A 20,257-nucleotide genomic window follows, 5' to 3' on the forward strand; every position below is an offset into this window, starting at 1 on the left:
GTGTCTTTCAACAACATGGTTTTAAATTAAAAACACTACAGCTTAGTGAACTTACAAAGTACGATCCATAAAAATACTACACATAGTTTTATAAAAAATATTCAAATCCGTATATTCAAATTGTTACACAGATATGTCTAAAAATTACTGATCGAAATAAGTGTCTTTCCACGACATGATTTTAAATTTACAACACTACTCTTTGGTAATTTTACAAATCACATTTTATAAAAATACTGCACACGAATTCTTAAGAGAATCCAAATCTGTCTATTCAAATTACTACATAGATACATCTGCAAATTATACTTGACGATTCCAAAAGTTTTTTATCGACTGGCTTTTTATGATGTCTTAGTTACGATGATTTATAAAATCAAGGACTTTCTAGACCATAAAACCACATGCGTCAAGCTTCTGAAACTAGTTTTTTATTGGATTAAAAAAATTCTAGCCGATTAAATTCATGCTAAAAATTCCTAAAAAATTCGAACGTTTGTTTGATTTATCGATTTTCGGCTGTATATTATGTTATATATAGACAAAAGGTTTTTTTTTATATAAGAAGTTTGTAACACAATACTTATTAGAATGAATCTTTATTTCCATTAGTTATGATGATAATAATAATCTTTATGATTTGAAAAAAGAAGTAGTAACTGTTTAATAAACTACTACGCAATACGAATCCTTTATTCTTCCTCAGTACTGGTAGCTTCTGGTATTATATTTTCAATCTCTTTTGCCAAAGAGAGAACTTTCGGGCTATACGGCGTAATTCGTTTTTTCTTCCCATCATGAGTTCTTTGGGATTTGGAGCCTGTCGGTGGATTGACGTTCATGAAAAATCTACAAAAATTACATTCGTAATTATATTATTAATCATTTTATTTGAAATAACAGAACTGAGAGCATAACAAAATGATTATGAGTTATCGCTAAGGTAACAAATCAGGGTAAAACAACAATGGTTAAAATGAGTAGACAATGAAATTATGACGAAATATGATATAATACCATCCAAAATATCTGCACTGAGAGAAAAGTATACTATTGCTCCGAACAGATTTTCTTGACTCAAGAATAATTTTCAGATAATCTTGTAAATAAATATTATATTTTGCATGAGAAGAATTTCTTGAGAAAAGAAAATGAAAACTTGATTTCACAGTTCCTGATAGACCCGAGAATGATTAAAATTGAATAAAACGAAAATCGAATATATCATATCAATTCACTCTTGTAACAAGAATTACACACTAATGCAAAAAATTAAAGGAGCAGAAAAATTTTATAAATTTTTTAGTGATTTTTGGAAGGCTGTAACTTGGTGAAAAATGATCGTATCGAGATTTCAAAAAAGCATTTTACAGCTTGAAATCTCTAGTCTTGGTGCATTTTTTTCAAAATTTTTTAAAAGCTCCGGTTATTGCGCAAACATGAGAAATACCGCGAGACAAAAAATTTAAAAATTTTTTTTTTTTTTTCGAAGAGCCCACGGACCGCGAAAAAATTCTTTCAACTAAACGAATGCATAGTTCGTTTAGCAAATTTATTCAGCTTCAAATTGCTTTTTTTGTAACCTCGTAGGACGATTTGTCGCAGAGATATCAGCCTTCAAGCAGAAAATGATCCTTTTGGCTTTGATCATCGATATTTCAGGTACCAATGATCGCACAGAAAGTTTAAGGGCGGCGGTAAAAACTTGAATAAATTCCCTTTAAGACCCTGTCATCATTTTTTGAAAAAAAAATTTTTTTTTATTTTTAACATCCATTCGAAGTAAGCACAAAAAAATGACTTTTTTTTGGTTTTTTAGTAAATCAACCGCTACTCTGCAAATATCGATAAAAAAAAATAATGTTGCCAGGGAGTTTTTCAGCTTAATGTACCCCCAAGACCCCTGTAAATTTTTAAATTGATCCATCGAACCGTTTTTTAAGAATCATCGATCAAATTTTTGCTAAACAATTACAGGAGCAAGTTTTGTTCCTTTAATTGTGTAATCATCATCAAAATTAAAAAATTATTTTTTTTGGACTTTTCTCAAAGTTTTGCGTTGGTAACTCAGAAAATGCATGGAAATGACAAAAAAAATAAAAAATTTCCAAAAAATGTCAAAAAAAAAAATTTATAACAAAAAAAAAAGTTTCAATTTTTCTTTTTTCTTCGATATTTTTGACATTTTTTGGAAATTTTTTATTTTTTTTGTCATTTCCATGCATTTTCTGAGTTACCAACGCAAAACTTTGAGAAAAGTCCAAAAAAAATAATTTTTTAATTTTGATTATGATTACACAATTAAAGGAACAAAACTTGCTCCTTTAATTGTTTAGCAAAAATTTGATCGATGATTCCCAAAAAACGGTTCGATGGATCAATTTAAAAATTTACAGGGGTCTTGGGGGTACATTAAGCTGAAAAACTCCCTGGCAACATTATTTTTTTTTATCGATATTTGCAGAGTAGCGGTTGATTTACTAAAAAACCAAAAATAGTATATTACACTACAAGGGAAGAAAGTTGAAATTCCTGCCCTGTGTGATATGATGCCCGAGGCGAAGCCGAGGGCATCATGACACACAGGGCAGGGCTTTTAACTATCTTCCCGTGTGGTGTATACGATTTTTCTTTATACCTGGTCGAAAGTACGTTTATTAATTACATTTTTGAATACTATAAACAACACAACCACGTTCTGCCTTCAGCTGACAGGTCGGCCATGTTTTTTTTATTTGCTCCCTATTGACGCGCCTCTTTCGGACATACATAAAACTTTAATTTTTTTCCGTTTCCCTTTTTTTTTTTGTTGCGTTTTTGATGCCTGCCCCGCGACATTTGAAAGCACGAGCGAAGCGAGTGCGTCTGGTCGGCGGGGGCAGGCATCAAAAACAAAACAAAAAAAAAGACATAATTATACTTATAAAAAATAAAAATAAAAAATAATTATTTTTTTTCGAAAGAAATAAATTTATGCCTATGAACAAGATTTTTTTCCTGCCAATAAATAATATATAAATGAATACATAAACTTTCAATAATTAACCTCGCCTCTGCATCAAAATCTTTTATCACCTCATCCTCGTCCATAGAGTCATCAGATGATACTTTTTCAGTCATTTTATTATTGCAAGTACACTGTTTACTTAAAATATCACAAACAACGAGACACGAAAACACTGACGTACATATAAATAAAGCAACGATCTATGATGTTATCGTCAAAAATTTTATTGATAAAGTGGTAGACGTTCAGTAGATGGCAGCAGCCGGCTGTTTCCGTAGGCACGAAAAAATTTTTTGCTCCCGGCGATGTAAGTGGGGCGCGTGTAACTCCACTAGGAGAGGGAAATGAGACTTTAGGCCTTAAAATTAGGGAGGGAAGTGCGTACTTTCGACTAAGGGATAAAGAAAAAGTCATTTTTTTGTGCTTACTTCTAATGGATGTTAAAAATACACAGAAAAAAAGGTTATCTTGGCGCAAGAAATTTTTTCTTGCCGCAAGAATATTTTTTGCAATTTTGAATGAAAACGAAAATTTTCTTGGTTCAAGAACAAAATTTTCTTAAATTTAGTCATCTTGGCATAAGATTTTTTTTTTATTCACCCGATATAATATATGTTCCTTGAAGTAAGAAATATTTTCTTAAAGTGAGAAAAATAAATATTTTGCCCCAATATATAATCAATTGTCCGAAAAGTAAAATATTCTTTGTTTAAGAATAATTTATTTTGAAACGAGATAATTTGTGACTCGAGTCAAGAATTAAAAGTACTCGACTCAATGGTAAAAAATATTTTGGTTCAAGTATTTTGTTGTGTTGCGGCGAGTGAGCGTAGACGTTTGAACCAACAGCAACTGCGTTCACGGCCCAACGCAAAAATTCTCTTGGGAAAGCTAACTGTACTATACTAAAGTGGCGGTAGTGTAGACTCTACATTGTACAGTACGCTTACTGCATATGGGTAAAATAAACGGAGTTGAGGGAATGATCGGATAGCATAACTGGTAAAGCTCTCGCGTGATGCCGAATCGGTCTGGGTTCGATTCCTACCATGAGCAAAACCATTTATTTTTTCTTAAGTTGTTCATAAACCATTAATCGAGGATGTTTATTTCTTATCCCCTCCACTGGCGCATCGTGATATTCTGAATATACACATATAATTTCCCGCTTCACAACATTTAATATTTATACTAAGTTAAATTTACTCAAAAATATAGGACGATATATTTTTTCAAGTAGAGTCATTTATTTTCTTGAATCGAGACTACATTTTTTTTAAGTCAAGAAAAAAAATCATCAATGGGAGAATTTTATGTCTTCCGTGAAGTAAATATTTGCATGATTCAAGAAAAGTTATTTTATTAAGTTAAGATTATAATTTATTTAAATCAAAATTAAAATTTTCTCATTCCAATAGACCGTTGTCTTGAGTCGATAATGTAGTTTTCTCAAACTGAGAGTAAATGTTCTTCTGCCACGCAAAAAAAGTTCTTGGTTTGAGATGTTGATATATATTGTGACAATTTACTATACTCACCAACCAAGACAGAAAAGTATCTTGTTTTGATAGTTTTTTTTACTTGGTTGGAAACAAAATAAATTTGATTTAAAATAATTATTCTTGAATCAAGATTATTTAACTTGAATTAAAATTTATTTATTCTTGACACAATATTTTTATAATATTAGTCGAAGAAAATGTTCTCGGATTAAAAAAACCCAATTACTCAGCCCAAGAATAAAAAAATGAAGGCAAAAATTATCTTGGGCCAAGTCAACCTTTTTTTCTGTGTAAAAAAAAATTTTTTTTTAAAAAATGATGACAGGGTCTTATAGGGAATTTATTCAAGTTTTTACTGCCGCCCTTAAACTTTCTGTGCGATCATTGGTACCTGAAATATCGATGATCAAACCAAAATGATCATTTTCTGCTTGAAGGCCGATATCTCTGCGACAAATCGTCCTACGAGGTTACAAAATAAACCAAATTGAAGCTGAATAAATTTGCTAAACGAACTATGCATTCGTTTAGTTGAAAGAATTTTTTCGCGGTCCGTGGGCTCTTCGGAAAAAAAAAAAAAATTTAGAAATTTTTTGTCTCGCGGTATTTCTCATGTTTGCGCAATATCTGGAGCTTTTAAGAAATTTTGAAAAAAATGCACCAAAACTAGAGATTTCAAGCTGTAATATGCTTTTTTTAAATCTCGATACGATCATTTTTCACCAAGTTACAGCCTTCCAAAAATCACTAAAAAATTTATAAAATTTTTCTGCTCCTTTAATTTTTTGCATTAGTGTATGTTCTATATAAGTATAAAAAATATATATCCTTGTTTCAAAAAATATTTCTCAGCAACATTGTTTCTTCTCGGAGTTTAATATTGTCATAAATTCGAAATCAGATATGGTCAAAAGAAATTTTAATATATACAAGATAATTAGGTTAAGTTGCACACAATATTTTAATGATTTCTTTGTTCATGTGAAGTCAACAATTAGTATTTATGACGATATTGTCGTTAAAAGATTATTAATGATTCAGTCTTTAAATTATTCTTCAAAAGCATTAAACTTTATTTGTGAAATTAAAAATTTCGCATTTAATATTTAATTGCGCTAAATTTTAGTTAACGTGACTAATCAACTAAAAACATCGGCTGAACGGGGCAGAGAGTGTAGATAGTATAATTATGAATAATAATCCGGCGCAATCTACTATTAAGTATGTTACAACAATTGACGATATTTTTTCTTGATATATCAATAAAGTAGAATGACAACTATTTCTCACTTATTTCAGCTACAACAAACCCATTGCTTCGATGATAGAATATGATGACTTGACTATTGTATTGTATATTGAATGTAAATAATTTTTCAATTTTGAAAATAAATACTATTATTTTTGTACTACTAAAAATGACTGAATATAACTATTGACTACTATATTAAAATACACTGTAAAAAATCGGGAGTGAATCCGGATTTAATTTCAATCCGAATTCACTTCGCCACTTGAAGCTCCGCAGTTTTAAAAAAAATCACTCCGCATGCGGAGTGAATTGTAAGTTTTTTTTTTAGCGAAGTGATCTCGGAGTGACGCAGATTTTATTTCACTCTCAATTCACTCCGGTCCGGAGTTTTAACATTTAAATTAATTTATATTAAACCATTAAACAGGGTGTGTGTGTGTGTGTGCGCGCGAGTGCGTACGTGTGTGTGGAAGCGCGAGAGCGTGTTTGTGCAAATGTGTGCGTGTGTGTGTTTGGGTGTGTGCGTATGTGTTTGCGAATGTGTGTGTACGCGTGTGTGTTCGGGTGTGTACGTGTATTCGGGTGTGTGCGGGTGTGTGTGCGAGATTTTGTTTAGCGGAGTTATTGTTTATTAATAATATTTTCAAAACTCCCCTCCTAAGTGAATTTCACTCCGGAGAAATAAAATTAATAAAAAATTAACTACTCCGCGAAAACTCTCCTTCGGAGTGAATTTCACTCTGAGTGGAGTGAACAATTAAAAATTCATTTACTCCGGATTTAACCCGCATTCACTCCACGAATTTTTTACAGTGTAACATTATATTGATTAATAATTGGATTTTGTGTACAAAGCGTGAGAATCTTAGATTCTGTTAAGTGTCCCGTAACACCTCGCGTACTTATTTGTCAGTTTTTTTTCATACTAGTCAGTCATGAAGTTTTTGGTAATTATTAAACTCAAAAATTTACAGAAATATTTCAAATTACATAATACATGTATATTACACATTACAGGTAAATAATTCTCAGCTTTCAGAAAAAAATATCAAATTTAAAGTAAAAATGGTCACAAGGCGAGAAAAATCACTTTTTTCACTTTAATTAAAGTTTCGAGGGTCTTCCATTACTTATAGTGGAAAATGAATATTTTTATCGGAAAGCTGCGAATTTTTTACAAAAAAATTGTAATGCTTGTATTTTTATAGAAAATGTTTTTACTATAGAAAAAATTTAATGAAAAAGTAAAAAAAAAAAAACCGTCAAAATTAAAAAAATCATGACTGTGAAAGTACTCAATATTAAGAGCTCAACTCTTCAGCGAATCTTTATTCTGATGTAGAGAATCATTCCACAAAATTTGCACAAAATCCGCTGGGGTCACACTCAAAAAAAAATTTTATTTGGTGACCTATATATATATTATACGTGCATATATAAATTTTTTAACGAATGGTATTTTTGAACTCCAATCAACCAATTATGATAGGTTATGATAATTTCTTAAAAATCGTGTACCTGAAGATCTGAACGTTTTTTGCGAAACGAAAATAAAAAAACTTCTGGATCTAGATTTCCGAAATGTTTCGCATGGGTGCTAGAATGTCAGCCGAAATTCGCAGCCACCCCACATTACCCCTTAAGTCACCTTTAAGCAGTCAAATTACATAAATTTTTTAAACTTTCGTTGCGTGAAATAAGTTCCGATCGTCAGGTACATGGAAAATCGACTGTGAGGACGAATACCATGCCTAGATTTTAGAAAAAATCTACCTAACAATGCGGAATTTCGAAAAACTTTATTGGTAATAATTTGTCAAGAATAAAGTTACCTACAAAAAAGTTCTCACAATATTTTGTAGTAAGTCTGATAGTTTCGCCGGAAAAGTAAAAAGATCTCGAAATTTACTATAAATTTGACTTCAAGCACAAATAATTTTAGAACAAATGGATTTATCAAAAAATGATATTGTTATTTTTTGCAGAGCATTCAATTTCATACACAAAAATCCGTTGATTGGTTTGTGAGCTAGAAAATTAAAAAAAAAAAAAAAATTTTCCCGTGTTATTCAAGTGGAAAATAGAAATCTGCGATGCGCGACCTCTAAATATTAAAATTAAGAGCTCTGGTTTTCATAGACGTCTTCATTTGGTACTCTAGAAATATTTCAATGCGGGATTTCAAAAAAAAAAAATAGTCGATTTTTTTTAATCAGTCTAATGTATATCTATTTAAACTTTACGAGCTATCGAATTTTTTTGAAATTTTAGCATTTATAAATAATTTTTATCGATAGTAAATACTATCAAAGATATCAACTTTCAGTTCGTTACACCGTGTGTATCGCATCGAAAATCGATCTGGATGTAGTTTGTCTTGTTTTCATTCGAAGTTAGATTCGATTCGATACTGGGATTTTTCTCTTATTTTTAGAAATTTTCATTTACTAGATTGATCAATCACAAAATTTGACCTGTTTTTGATTTCAGTAAACCCTTTTAATTACTGCTATTATGTTAATTTAAATCTATAAATTTTCTGCGAAAATTTTTATGAAATTTGGTAGAAAAAGTCAAATAACCATCCTACTAGTCTTCAAAATAAATTACAAGATTAAAATACTCTTAGCAGCAATGAAAATCTCATTAACTTTGTAAATTGTATTTTACGATTAGTCACTTGAGTATTTTACAAACTATTCGAAAAACTAAGAATAATTAGAAATTTCGAAGCATCTTAAAAGCCACTAATTTGATCGTTATTTAAATTACATCAAATACAACATTCCAAAATTTATTCCACTGCCACGAGATGTGTTTCAATTATAAATTTATATTTGATAGAGTTTAATTGTTTATTTATTTGTTAGTTTATATATTATTGAGTTGGACTTGTGTATTTACTTGAAAAGATAAATGGGAGAGTTAAATATATTCTTTATTTACCGTTGAATTGTTTCCAGTGTGTTTGCAATTTTTTCTGGATAAGAGTATCCCAATATGAAGTAGAACATCATTATTGTTAAAATTCCGTCATTGAATTTTCCAGCAACTGGGACAATGATTTTCTTTTCAAGAATTACAAACATTTTTAAATTAATATCATGAATAGATGTTCCTGCGAAGAAAAAAAAAATTGTTACATGAATATATCTTCATAGGTTTTAAATTACTGTATAAAATTTGTAACACATCAACTTTTTGAAAATTTCATAAAAAAAATTGAAGATAAGAGTTTAGTTACCTTTCACTAATAAAGTAGGACATAAGCTTTTTGCTTTAGCACATAGAGCTAAATCATCGTCATCTTGCTGAAAACGAAAAATGTTGTTATTAAGCAGCTTGAATCGTATTTTTTAATGAGTACATTTTAATGGAAATGAAACATACGTCAATTGTTAAAAATAAAAGGTCAACATCTTCTTTAAACCATTTTGCGATGATAGGAAACACTATATTTATCAAAGGCGCATCATTATTTTGTGTTGCTGCTATTTCTCTTGCATTTTTAATTAGTCCGCAGAAGGTTTAGAACTGCCAGATTCAGTATTTTTCGTTTTAGTTTTTCTTAATTTAAAATTTCGAACCGTATCCCAGGATTGAACAAACTCCAATATCGAAGTATATTTAGCATTTAACTGTGCATCCCAAGTTTCACGCACTTGTATACCCAAAAGCCTGGATGCATGACTTAATAATACTTCGCGGCTTTTTAAGTACGGCCAGTTATCAAATAATTCTGGGTTTATCGATCCAGTATTATCGTTTATGTGCGAGCGAAGTAATGAGAATGTCTCGTCCATCAATTTGACCATGTCAAATGATTCTGTACTTGGATTTTTAAAAACATCAACTAACTTTATCCTCTTTCCTTCTTGGACGTCTACAGAATCTGATGCAGGTAAAGTTGGTAGAGAATCTACACACCCATAAAATCCAATATCTCGATGAGGTGCTGGCAGATTCTCACCTTCTGTTTCGACTTCATTAATTATTCTTTTTTTAACTGATTTCCTAGTATTAACAGCCTGATAAATTTGTTTGCTAAGTGATCCTTCACCGGATCCTAATCTTTTGCCATTAATTTTGTCCTCAAATGAATCAGGATATAATTTTACAAGTTTACGGCTAATAGTTAATGCAGTGCCCCGACTGGAATCCTTAAGATCTTGGAGCATGTATGTGGCTACAATTGCAACCATGTCTTTTCGGTCTTTGGTTAAAGGAACTTTACCTTTCTTACATGCGTCCAACAATCTGGTTGGAAATTTGGGAAGTAATGTTGAATGGAATTCCAATTCTAATTTATTTCGATTAATGTTAACATTAACCTCAGTCTTATCGCGTTCAGCTTCTTTACCATTGGATCCTAAAAAAGAAAAATTTTTTGTTTCAAAATAACGATCTCCAAAAATGATCAAAATATTATTTTTTCAATATTACTAGATGATGATGAGCTGTTTGATGAAGTAGCTGAAGAATTTGCTAACGGATTAGAAAAAGAATCATTCCACTCTAACCCTACTGGCAAAATAACCAGTATATTGATCAAGTTAGAGTTAGTAGCTAATTGTAGTAAAATATCATCTTCATCAACTTCAGTTCCATCCTCCAAGTATATCTGAAATGAAAAAAAGTTTGTTTTTAGATCTAATAAAATATCATTCTGATTCAAAATTATGATTAGAATGAAACGAAAATTTCCATTAAGTTTAGAATGTAATGTAATATAAATCAACTGAATAAAAAATATTATATAATTATTTCAATCTTTTGTATTTATCAACATGTTGAAAAATGAAAAACTTGTTGAATAAATTTGGTTTAATAGCAAAAAAATATTGAGATATGTACCTGAAACTCCTCATTTGTTGTGATTTTCAGTTTGATAATAGCTTTGGATATTAGGCCAGCTATGCTCTCAGCTTCGATGCAAACTTTTTTGGGATGGTTATAAGTCCGAACTTTGAAAAGCGGCATTTCAGCAAGCTGTCCATTTAAATGATAGAATAAACAATATTGAGATAAAAGTCGGAAACGATTCTATAGTGTATTACACACCAAGGGAGAAAGTAGGGTATTCCAATTTCGCGTGTGTAATTGCCTACCCGTTTCGAAGACGAGGGTGGTAAAGACACGCAGATTGGAACATCATACCTTCCGACGTGACGTGTATACTATTTTTCACCAGATTTACACCTGAAAGTTTAAATTTTTGTCTCCACTTGGGACGATAATGGTGTATGCGCTAATTTTTATCATTAATGTTCTCATAAAAGAAAAAAACGTCTTTCTTCCCTCTCAACAGGGCAGAAATTGAATTTTTCAGTGCTGGTATGGTGAAAAAATATTTTTTTGATTGAAGTCAATAATTTATGGGTGCAATTTAAATTTCATATGTAATTGTCTTTATTTATAAGCATGTTTAATAGAATACAAGTTGAAGCATTTCAGTTTATTGTATTTTTATTAATTCCGAGTAATTTATAGACATATATATGTATATAAATATTACGCTGATTAAAAAATTCGGCTATTTATTATATGTCAAAGACACACTTTCAAAAGTTTCAGTAGGGTAAAAAAAACATGCGTTAAAATTAGAGTTAAAATCAATATTAAAGTACTTCCTGATTGCAATTTTCTATTTTCCATTAAAATAACACGGGAAAAAAATTTTTTAATTTTTTAATTTTACAGCTGTTTTATAGAGAAACAAATGCTTTACAAAAAAAGTTCTCTTATAAATTTTTTATTAATTCAATATTTCAAAAATTATTCGAGGTCACAGTTGAATCTATAGGATTTTTTCAATTTTTCGACTTTTTTAGTGAAACTATCAGACTTACTAAAAAAAGTTATAAGACCTTTTTTGGAAACCGTTCCATTCCGAATAAATTATGTCTACAAGTTTATAAAAATTCTTTAATGCTCTTTAGTTATTCGCATTTAAAATTACTCAGTTCCAAAAGTCGGATTATGGCTGATTATAATTTTAATGCAAATAACTAAAGAACATTCAAGAATTTTGAAAAATTCATCAGACATAATTTGTTGGAAATGAATCGGTTTATAAAGAACGTCCTCTAACATTTTGTAATAAGCCTGATAACCACCAAAATATTCGGAAAAACGAAAAAATGCTATAAATTCAATTTTGACCTCAAATAACTTTTGAAATATCGAATTTATAAAAAATTTACTAGGCTTTTTTAGTAGAGAATTAAAATCTCTATAAACAATTGTGTTGGCCTTTTTGGTTTACTATTTCGTTGAATTGTAAAATTTTTAAATTAAAAAATTTTTTTTCCCATGTTATTTAAATGGGAAATGGAAAATTGCAATCAGGAAGTACTTAATATTGATATTAACAACTCTAATTTTAACAGGCGCTTTTATTTACCCTACTAAAAATTTATAAAGTGTCTTTAAAAAATAAAAAAATGGTCGAATTTTCGAATCAGTCTAATATACATATCCTAAGTACACTAATGATTTTTATTATTTACTACAAAAACAATAATTTTTAAATTTATAAAAATGAAGTTACAAAACCAAATTTCGGTTTGACTATCGTAGATGATTTATTTTTGTAAACATGGAGTTTTTGTGTATTGTATAAATCTTTTATAGGTACACATTCGTAGCGTAACGTTTCGCCTAACTCATATCTCCGAGTGTGAGGATCGAATTCTGTTTCCAATACCTCCACAATAAAAAATATTTCATCTTCGTTGTGTAAAATAATAATTATTTTTCCTATTTCAATTCCATATTGATAGTCTTTCTGGAAAACCAGTATCGCATCTTGTTTCCGATACGACAAACCGTTTAATTTTATTTCGTTACACTCAAACAAAGTTTCATAAGAACTTATACTCTTTACAATTTGTTGTATAGATTGGTTATATAAAAACAAATTAAAATCAACAGAATTAAATACTTCCGTATCACATTGTGCATCACCACCCATTCGAATGTAGCTTTGGAACAATTCATGCTTTATACTTAGGGATTTAGTGATATTTAAAAAATTATGCAGTAACCGGATGCATTGCTTGAAAAAACTATGTTTACTTTCAAATCTGAGAGTCCACACTTTAATCAATGGTCCGAACGCCAAAATTAAACTAGGATAATGTGTTAAATAGTGATGCTTGGGACGAAGTGGTTCATCGAAAGCAGTTGATCTTAATAAAATATATTCTTCAATTATTAGTTTTAGGTAACTAATGCAAGAAATATGAATAGCTGGTGCACACACAATTTCTACAATTTCATTAAGTAATAGTACACAATTCCAAACGTCATCAAGTACATTATCAATTTTATCGATAACCATTAAGGGGAATAATTTTTGAAATGTCCAGACTTGACACGCTCCACCAAGAATTCTATGTCCGGTTTTTGAGATAGTGCATGGCTTATCTTTAAGATCATCTTGCGAATATTTAAACGAATCTATTCTGTCATTAAGTTCCTTCAATGTGAAGCACTTTTTTTTAATGAAGTAATCAATAAATAATTTTAAATCGTACGCAACTACTCCTTCAAATAAATCATGTCCTAAACAAGGTGGTAAACCTGGTGAACATACATGATAATATTTCAGGCGGTTAAAGGCGGAGTTAAATTTAATACCTTCGCAAGAATAAGCAGTTTTGGTGATTTGACGTCGACTATTTTTGTTCTTTAATTTTTGTAAAGATTTTTGTTTATTATATTTTTCAACATTTTTAACAGATTTTTCATAAGATACAATAGATCGTTCTCTGTAAGACTTTAAGGCACCCTGTTTACGATGAAATTGTACTCTAGACATAAGGCAGAATCTACAAAAATATTTAGCTTTACTGAAGTTTTCAAGAAAACCACCCAGAGAATGACTGCCCAAATTATCACCAGAGATAAAAACTACGGAACCTTTAAGAATTTTCCCATTTAATAATTTTATTCCCTCGTCTTCTAATTTTTTTAAATCATCTACAATTCTGCCATATACTTTTTCATGATTAAAAAATTTCTCACGACATAAAGCAACTAGTTGCATTGAATTTGTGCGTGATTGAACATGATCAGGAAAGTTACCAATATTCATGTAAATTCCTATAATTTTATACTTGGACTTTGCACTTCCAAGAGGATTTGCGACTTCAAACGCATCTTGAAATAGGATTATTTGTAAATTTTCTGGATTTTTTGAAAAAAAAGCATTTTCTTTAAACACTGAACCGTCGGTATAATTTCGTAAAATCTTATCAGCGATACTTTTATTACATTGTGGTACAATTGATAACGATTTATGATGATTAAGTTGTTTCTCTAAAGTTTCCAAAATTGGAACATAATGGAAAAATTTATGACTATTTTTATCATTTTCTAGTTTGATTTCTATTGGATCAACGTACGGAAAGTTTTGTTTATAAAAATTCCGACGTTTATAGTTTGTTTCTAATTTATTTTTGACATTCAAGAAAGTATCATTCGAAAAACATTCATTTATAATATCATCTACACTTTCAGCGGATAATTGAGTTTGTTTTAAATGTGTTAATATATTTGATTTAATTATAGTTTCGTTTCGTTCCTGCAAATTACAAATTTCTTCTACGATACATTGTACGGTTGATATGGGAATAAAAAATTTAGCTTCTAGCTTTAAAAAAAATTGAGCAAGATTTAGGAGAAACAAATTATCACATTGATTTTGGTTTTCTAGTTCATTTGTATCTAATAATATAGATTCATTAACATTTGTGTCAAAATTATTTGAATTATCATAGTCAAATTCATCATGTAATTCAATTAACTTTTCGGGAAGAAGTGAAATTGGTGGATTTGGAATAGTAACTCGATCATTTAATGGAGTCAATTTATGACATTTACTTAAATGCGATGCAAATGAATTAACCAATGTATAATATTTTTTGCAGTTAACATGAGGACACTGAATTCTTAATCCGTCTCGTATATGATCTTTTAAATGTTTAATTAATCGAGGAAAGTCTTCGAATTCTTTCCTACAGCTTGAAATACTACAAAATAATGTTCTGACTGAAGTTTGACTGAATCTATTCAATTGAGAATTTGGTTTTTTAAGTCTCTGATTATGAGTTCGAAATAAGTGAGCTCTCAGGGATGTTTCTTGTTTAAAAATTTTGTTGCATTTATTAAAACCACAAATGAATTTGGTGTTTAAAGATGAATGCAATTTACGATGATCCAAATGAAGTTTTAGTAATGACGTTGTAAAATGACAATATCGACAATGAAACATTTTGATCTGTGAATATATTAAAAGTTGTAACAAAAAAGTTTAAAAATGGGTAATGATAATTTCAGTTCGTCAGTCATAAATGTAATATCCAAGTTAATAATTTTTCTTTCATATTATAAGTATTTATGTTAAGTAAGTAATGCTTTGATTAAATCGAATGCCTTCATAATGTGGAAGATGATAAATTTTATTTTTCAATAAAGTAAAAGACCTAATACCCGATCAGAGAACTAGTACTGGATCATTTCATGTATTTGTTCATCTATATTTAATAAAATTCAGTGAATATAGATAGACAAATACATGGGTGATACGGGTAATAGTTCCCTGATTAGGTACTGGGTTTCTTACCTTACTGTATAAGCGAGTTTGATACAACAGAAACGTTTTACAGGCTTTTTATATTTATTTTGTACGTAGTTTTAGATACAATAAAAAAAAAATTTCTTTGAAAAATTTGTTACGCCTAGTTAGCAACATATTTTTTGACGGTTAAGGGGCTAAAATAATGGTGGATAATAAATTTTACAATAAAACCAAAAACAATAAAATAGAAAATTTATATGCTTAATAACAAATATAGGTAATCAGAAAGTTTTATATTCCATTTCTGTTTCATATGAATAATTACTAAAATTTTAAAGTGAAAATTTGAAGTTTTCTTTCATTTATTGCAAATAATTCAATCTTTAATTATTTGCTTCAAAATCATCAAATTTTTTCAATAAAGCATTGTTTTGTCATTAAGCTGCTTATGTGTCTCGTAAATAATATTAAGCAATAAAAAAAACTTATTAAATATAAAAATCACGGTGCAACAAAATTATTTTTTTTTGCTATTGAGATAATAGAATGAAAACTATTAATAGAAAAAAATAACTAGTTGCCCTAAAAACCGCAACGATAATATCGAATCTCACACCTTAAATTACATGGATATTTTGTTAACAGTGCAGACTATTAAAGCAGGTGAATTAATCTCATTTAAATATAACGAATAAATAGCAGTAACTTATAATATTATTATTTTGATACTCAATATTTCTATGAGCGATATATTTTTTAGATTTATAAAGTCTAGGATTTCATATATTATTGGCAAAAAAATTATCAGAACATATTTAATCATAATAATAAAGAAAATGAAGTAAATGAAATAAAAAAAAAAAAAAAAAAAAAATGCACGTCTTTATATGTACAAAATATACATGTGCACTTTTAAATTTTTTCATTTTTCAGATTATATTCATAAATATTAATTATTTTTCCATCTGACCAATTTTTATACTGACACATGCCTATAAAAATAATTTTATACAAATACAAAAATCAAAGGCACATATTTCTATTCCTAAATACTACATGTGCATTAAAATTTAAAAAATTTTTTTTATATAAGTAATATATACGAGCAACCTGCATTCACTACGTATCTGTCCAAATATCACTATTAAATTTATAAAATACGCAGAAAAAAAGGATTTCTTCCCGCAACAAAATTTTAATTTGTATCAAGAAATTTTATGCATTACCAACTAAGGTAAATGTACCAATACCGGAACGACGAAGGGTATACGACTGACTTTTATCGTTTTAAAATAAACACATAGAATAGACATTTACCTATTCAAAAATAATCAAATTAGTTCAGTTTTCTTAAATTTAATATAAAAAAAAAGTATTTTTTCTATGACACCCAAAAGACCCAATACCGGAACGCTGAAATAGCTTCGTCCCAATACGGGAATTCGGTTGTCCTAATACCGGAACAGTAAATAAAATGAGTTATTTCTTGCATTTATTCATGGTGAAAATATTAACAATTATTAAATAATACTAATGTAAAGCGAGTGTGAATGAAGCAGACATCAGACAACTTTAAAATTATAAATAAATAAGATAAATAATTAAAAAAATAATATTTGTAAAGAAAGGACTATTAATTTCAAAATTTTTTGAATGCGCATTTTTAAAAATTTTATTTTATTAATTAGATACTCGATTTATTAATAATTTTAAATTTGTCTGATGTCTGCTATATCACACTCATAATGTAAAATGTATTTTAAATTTTTAAATGATTAAATATTCAATGAAAATAAATATTTTGAACTGAAGAATAGAAACAAAATAAATCATTTGACGTTAAAAATAATTTTTAAAAAATCGGTCTATCGGTTGACCCTGCGGGCCAGCCCTGAAACTTCCCGCTATTTTCAAGCTCCTTGAGCTCGAAAACTTTGTTGTGAATACATTTTCGAGCTCTTTCGAGCTCTTAAATATAGTTAATAAATAGTTCGACATACTTCAAATAGTAAAAAATATTTTTTTTTTATGATATACTATTCAAATAAAAAAATTTACGTATATTATTCAAATACAAAAATGTTTATAAAATTTTAATACACATGTAGTCTTCAGAAATACAAACATGTGACTTTCATTTTTTTACTATTTACACTGATATACAAACGTAATTTTTTTTTTTTTTATTTCATTAAATTGATTTTATTTATTATTATGATAAATATGTGTTCTGATAATTTTATTGAATAAAAACAAAAATGCACGAGCAGAGCATCTAAAAATAATATAAATAAGTAAATGTTATTAATTTTTATCAATACACCGAAAAAAAGATTTATTTGAGCCAACTAAGATTTATTCGAGCCAAAGATATCGTATATTTGGATATGGCCAAATAAATATTTAATTGTGAGAAAGATTTAATATATTTGAGTAGTTCAATTGCGTGAAATAAGTGATTTATTTGTGGTAAAGAAATGATCCAATTGCTACAAATAAATAAGGGCTTCAAATATATGCATAGTATCGCCAGATTTTCGGTTATTTGTCACAAATTTAATATCTTTACTTGTGGTAATATATCAATTGCTTACCACAAATAAATTATATATTTCCGTCAAATTATAAAATTATTTGAATTAATTGTCATATTTTGTTGTATCAAATATATTTATTGGTCATCAAGAAATAATTAAAAAAAAGCCACAAATAAATTGATTTATTTGGGACAAATATTTCTTTTTTTCAGTGTATATATTTATAGAGAACTCATGAAAGTTTTAGTTTTAAAATTATAGCTTTAGAAAAACGGTAGATACAAAAAGTCAAAAATAACTGAAAAGATATTTTAAATACGCGCCATTATCACTTTTTTAACTTCTGGTAAGTATACTCGCGTTTCTCGCAGAGATATCGATTGTTAAAGTTTCGAGTTGTCATATGTCTGCTACATTCACACTCATGATTCTGAAGTTAGCCGATGTCTAATACGTTTTGGATTTTCTTCAAACCGATAAATAATAAAAAAAATTGCACCTGTAGATTTTTTAATTTTCTGCATATGCGTTTTTTAGTTTTTATGTTTTTTAATTTTTTAATTTTTTTTTTTTGTAATCGATTCGTTGAAAAAAAAAAAACACGAAAATTTTAAATTGTCTGCTAACTTCAGAATCATTCACACTCATAGATTTTTGGGCTATTATAAACAAAAGTCATATATTATAAACAAATTAATTGAAAAATATGAGTAAATGTATCTGACAATTGGAAATTTAAAAATGTTGTAATAAATAAATAAAATATAAGTACAATAAAAATTGAAAAATCCTAAATATTTAGATAATTGAAAAATCAGGACACGCATTTTTTTAAATTTCATTATTCTATTTAATTTATTTATTTACTTAAAATTTATAAATTTTCGCATGTCTGCCTCATTCAATGATCCTAAAGTTAACAGACAATTACTAATTTTCATATTTTTTTTTTTAACAAACAATAACAAAAATAAAAAACTAAATATGCACTTGTAGAAAGTCAAGAAAACTCTAGGTGTAATTTCTAAAAATATTTTTTTTTATCATTTATCGTTTTAAAAATAATCAAAAAATTATTAGATGTCAGCTAACTTAAGTATTATCACATTAACACTCATTTTAAAAATGCATTTATCGAAGTTTATAGATCTTGGACGTGCAAAGCTTGAAGAAAATTTTGCGTTAATTTTTCGTTTATTTAAAAAAGGAAAAAATAAAATTAATTATATTATTTTTATTATCACATTACTATATGAGTATGAATGTCGAAGATATGAGACAGTGTATGAATTTTAAATAAATGAACGAAGTAATTAAAATAATGAAATGTAAAGAAATGCGCAAACGGATTTTTCATTGATCTGAATGCGCATTTTTTTATTTTTATTCTATTTACATTTTATATATTTGATCTCAAATTTAAAAAATTCTCACTTGTCAGTTACATTCACACTCATCATTACTATTTGTTAAAAAAGATTAACATTTTTTTAACGAATATTACGTAATGCTGAACGAAAGCATTCAATGGCGTCTTCATAACACGAATCAACGTGATTTGTATAACCAGACGAATACATATATCTTAATAATTCAACAACTACCCTGCGATTAAAGAAAGTTGTAAGAAAATACAACTCAATAGAAGTGGCTCGTTTTTATAAAAAACTTAGATAAAATTTTCCAACTTTGTGTTCAAATATTTTTACAAATTTAATAATGGAATTCATGGCCGATTAAACTATCACTTTCTGAGTTGTGAAACGCAACAATTGAATTAAATCTCTTATTTCAATTTTAACTATAATTTGGTACTTATTTCGACTTATAATTAATAGAAATTCATATTTACCTTTAATAGAAATGAAACAAAATGAAATGAATTTAAATAATATAATCGTTTTGTCTAGAACTTAATTTTTTTAAGATGTCACGAATAAGAAGAAAGAAAGGCTAGAAAACTCTCAATGTCTGTAAGAATTTATGTTTACACCATATCACAATTTATTAAATAGAGGGCAACACTTTCAAAAAGAAGAAGCGCAACCTACCGGCAAAAGTTTTAACTTCACACTGCATATAGTTTGACTAGCGTAATACTGTGACTCAGCTAGTATCAAGTCACATTGAACTCGACCATTTTACTTAAAAGGGACGAAGGCACCCGAATGATATTGCCACAAATCCAACTGATACTACAGTTTATGGGATTTACATTAAACGGCGTACATTACATGTCACTGTTTCTACAATAGCATCGTTGCTATTGTTTTTGCTGGCGTATTTCTTATCGCAGGTTATATAAATTATAAACTTTAACGTTCATTTTAAATAAATGAATAAAATACATATGAAACGTAAGTGCTGTGTAATTGG

General features: G+C 28.5%; 2 protein-coding genes across 9 annotated transcripts in view; one reads left to right on the forward strand and one right to left on the reverse strand.

The window, feature by feature from the left end:
* LOC130669641 (afadin) overlaps positions 1–20,257 on the forward strand; it is a 167,445-nt gene that overhangs the window by 80,237 nt on the left and 66,951 nt on the right. The gene's annotated exons all lie outside the window — the stretch shown is intronic.
* LOC130669644 (uncharacterized) lies at positions 670–19,941 on the reverse strand. Its single transcript, XM_057472651.1, has 7 exons — positions 19,734–19,941; positions 10,616–10,750; positions 10,205–10,382; positions 9,152–10,130; positions 9,006–9,072; positions 8,708–8,879; positions 670–849 (listed from the first exon to the last, which is right to left on the reverse strand). The coding sequence occupies exons 2-4, from the start codon at positions 10,739–10,741 to the stop codon at positions 9,274–9,276; spliced, it is 1,161 nt and encodes a 386-aa protein (XP_057328634.1). The 5' UTR covers positions 10,742–10,750; positions 19,734–19,941; the 3' UTR covers positions 670–849; positions 8,708–8,879; positions 9,006–9,072; positions 9,152–9,273.

The sequence above is a fragment of the Microplitis mediator genome, chromosome 6 (assembly GCF_029852145.1).
Source record: "Microplitis mediator isolate UGA2020A chromosome 6, iyMicMedi2.1, whole genome shotgun sequence".
Lineage (NCBI taxonomy): Eukaryota > Metazoa > Arthropoda > Insecta > Hymenoptera > Braconidae > Microplitis > Microplitis mediator.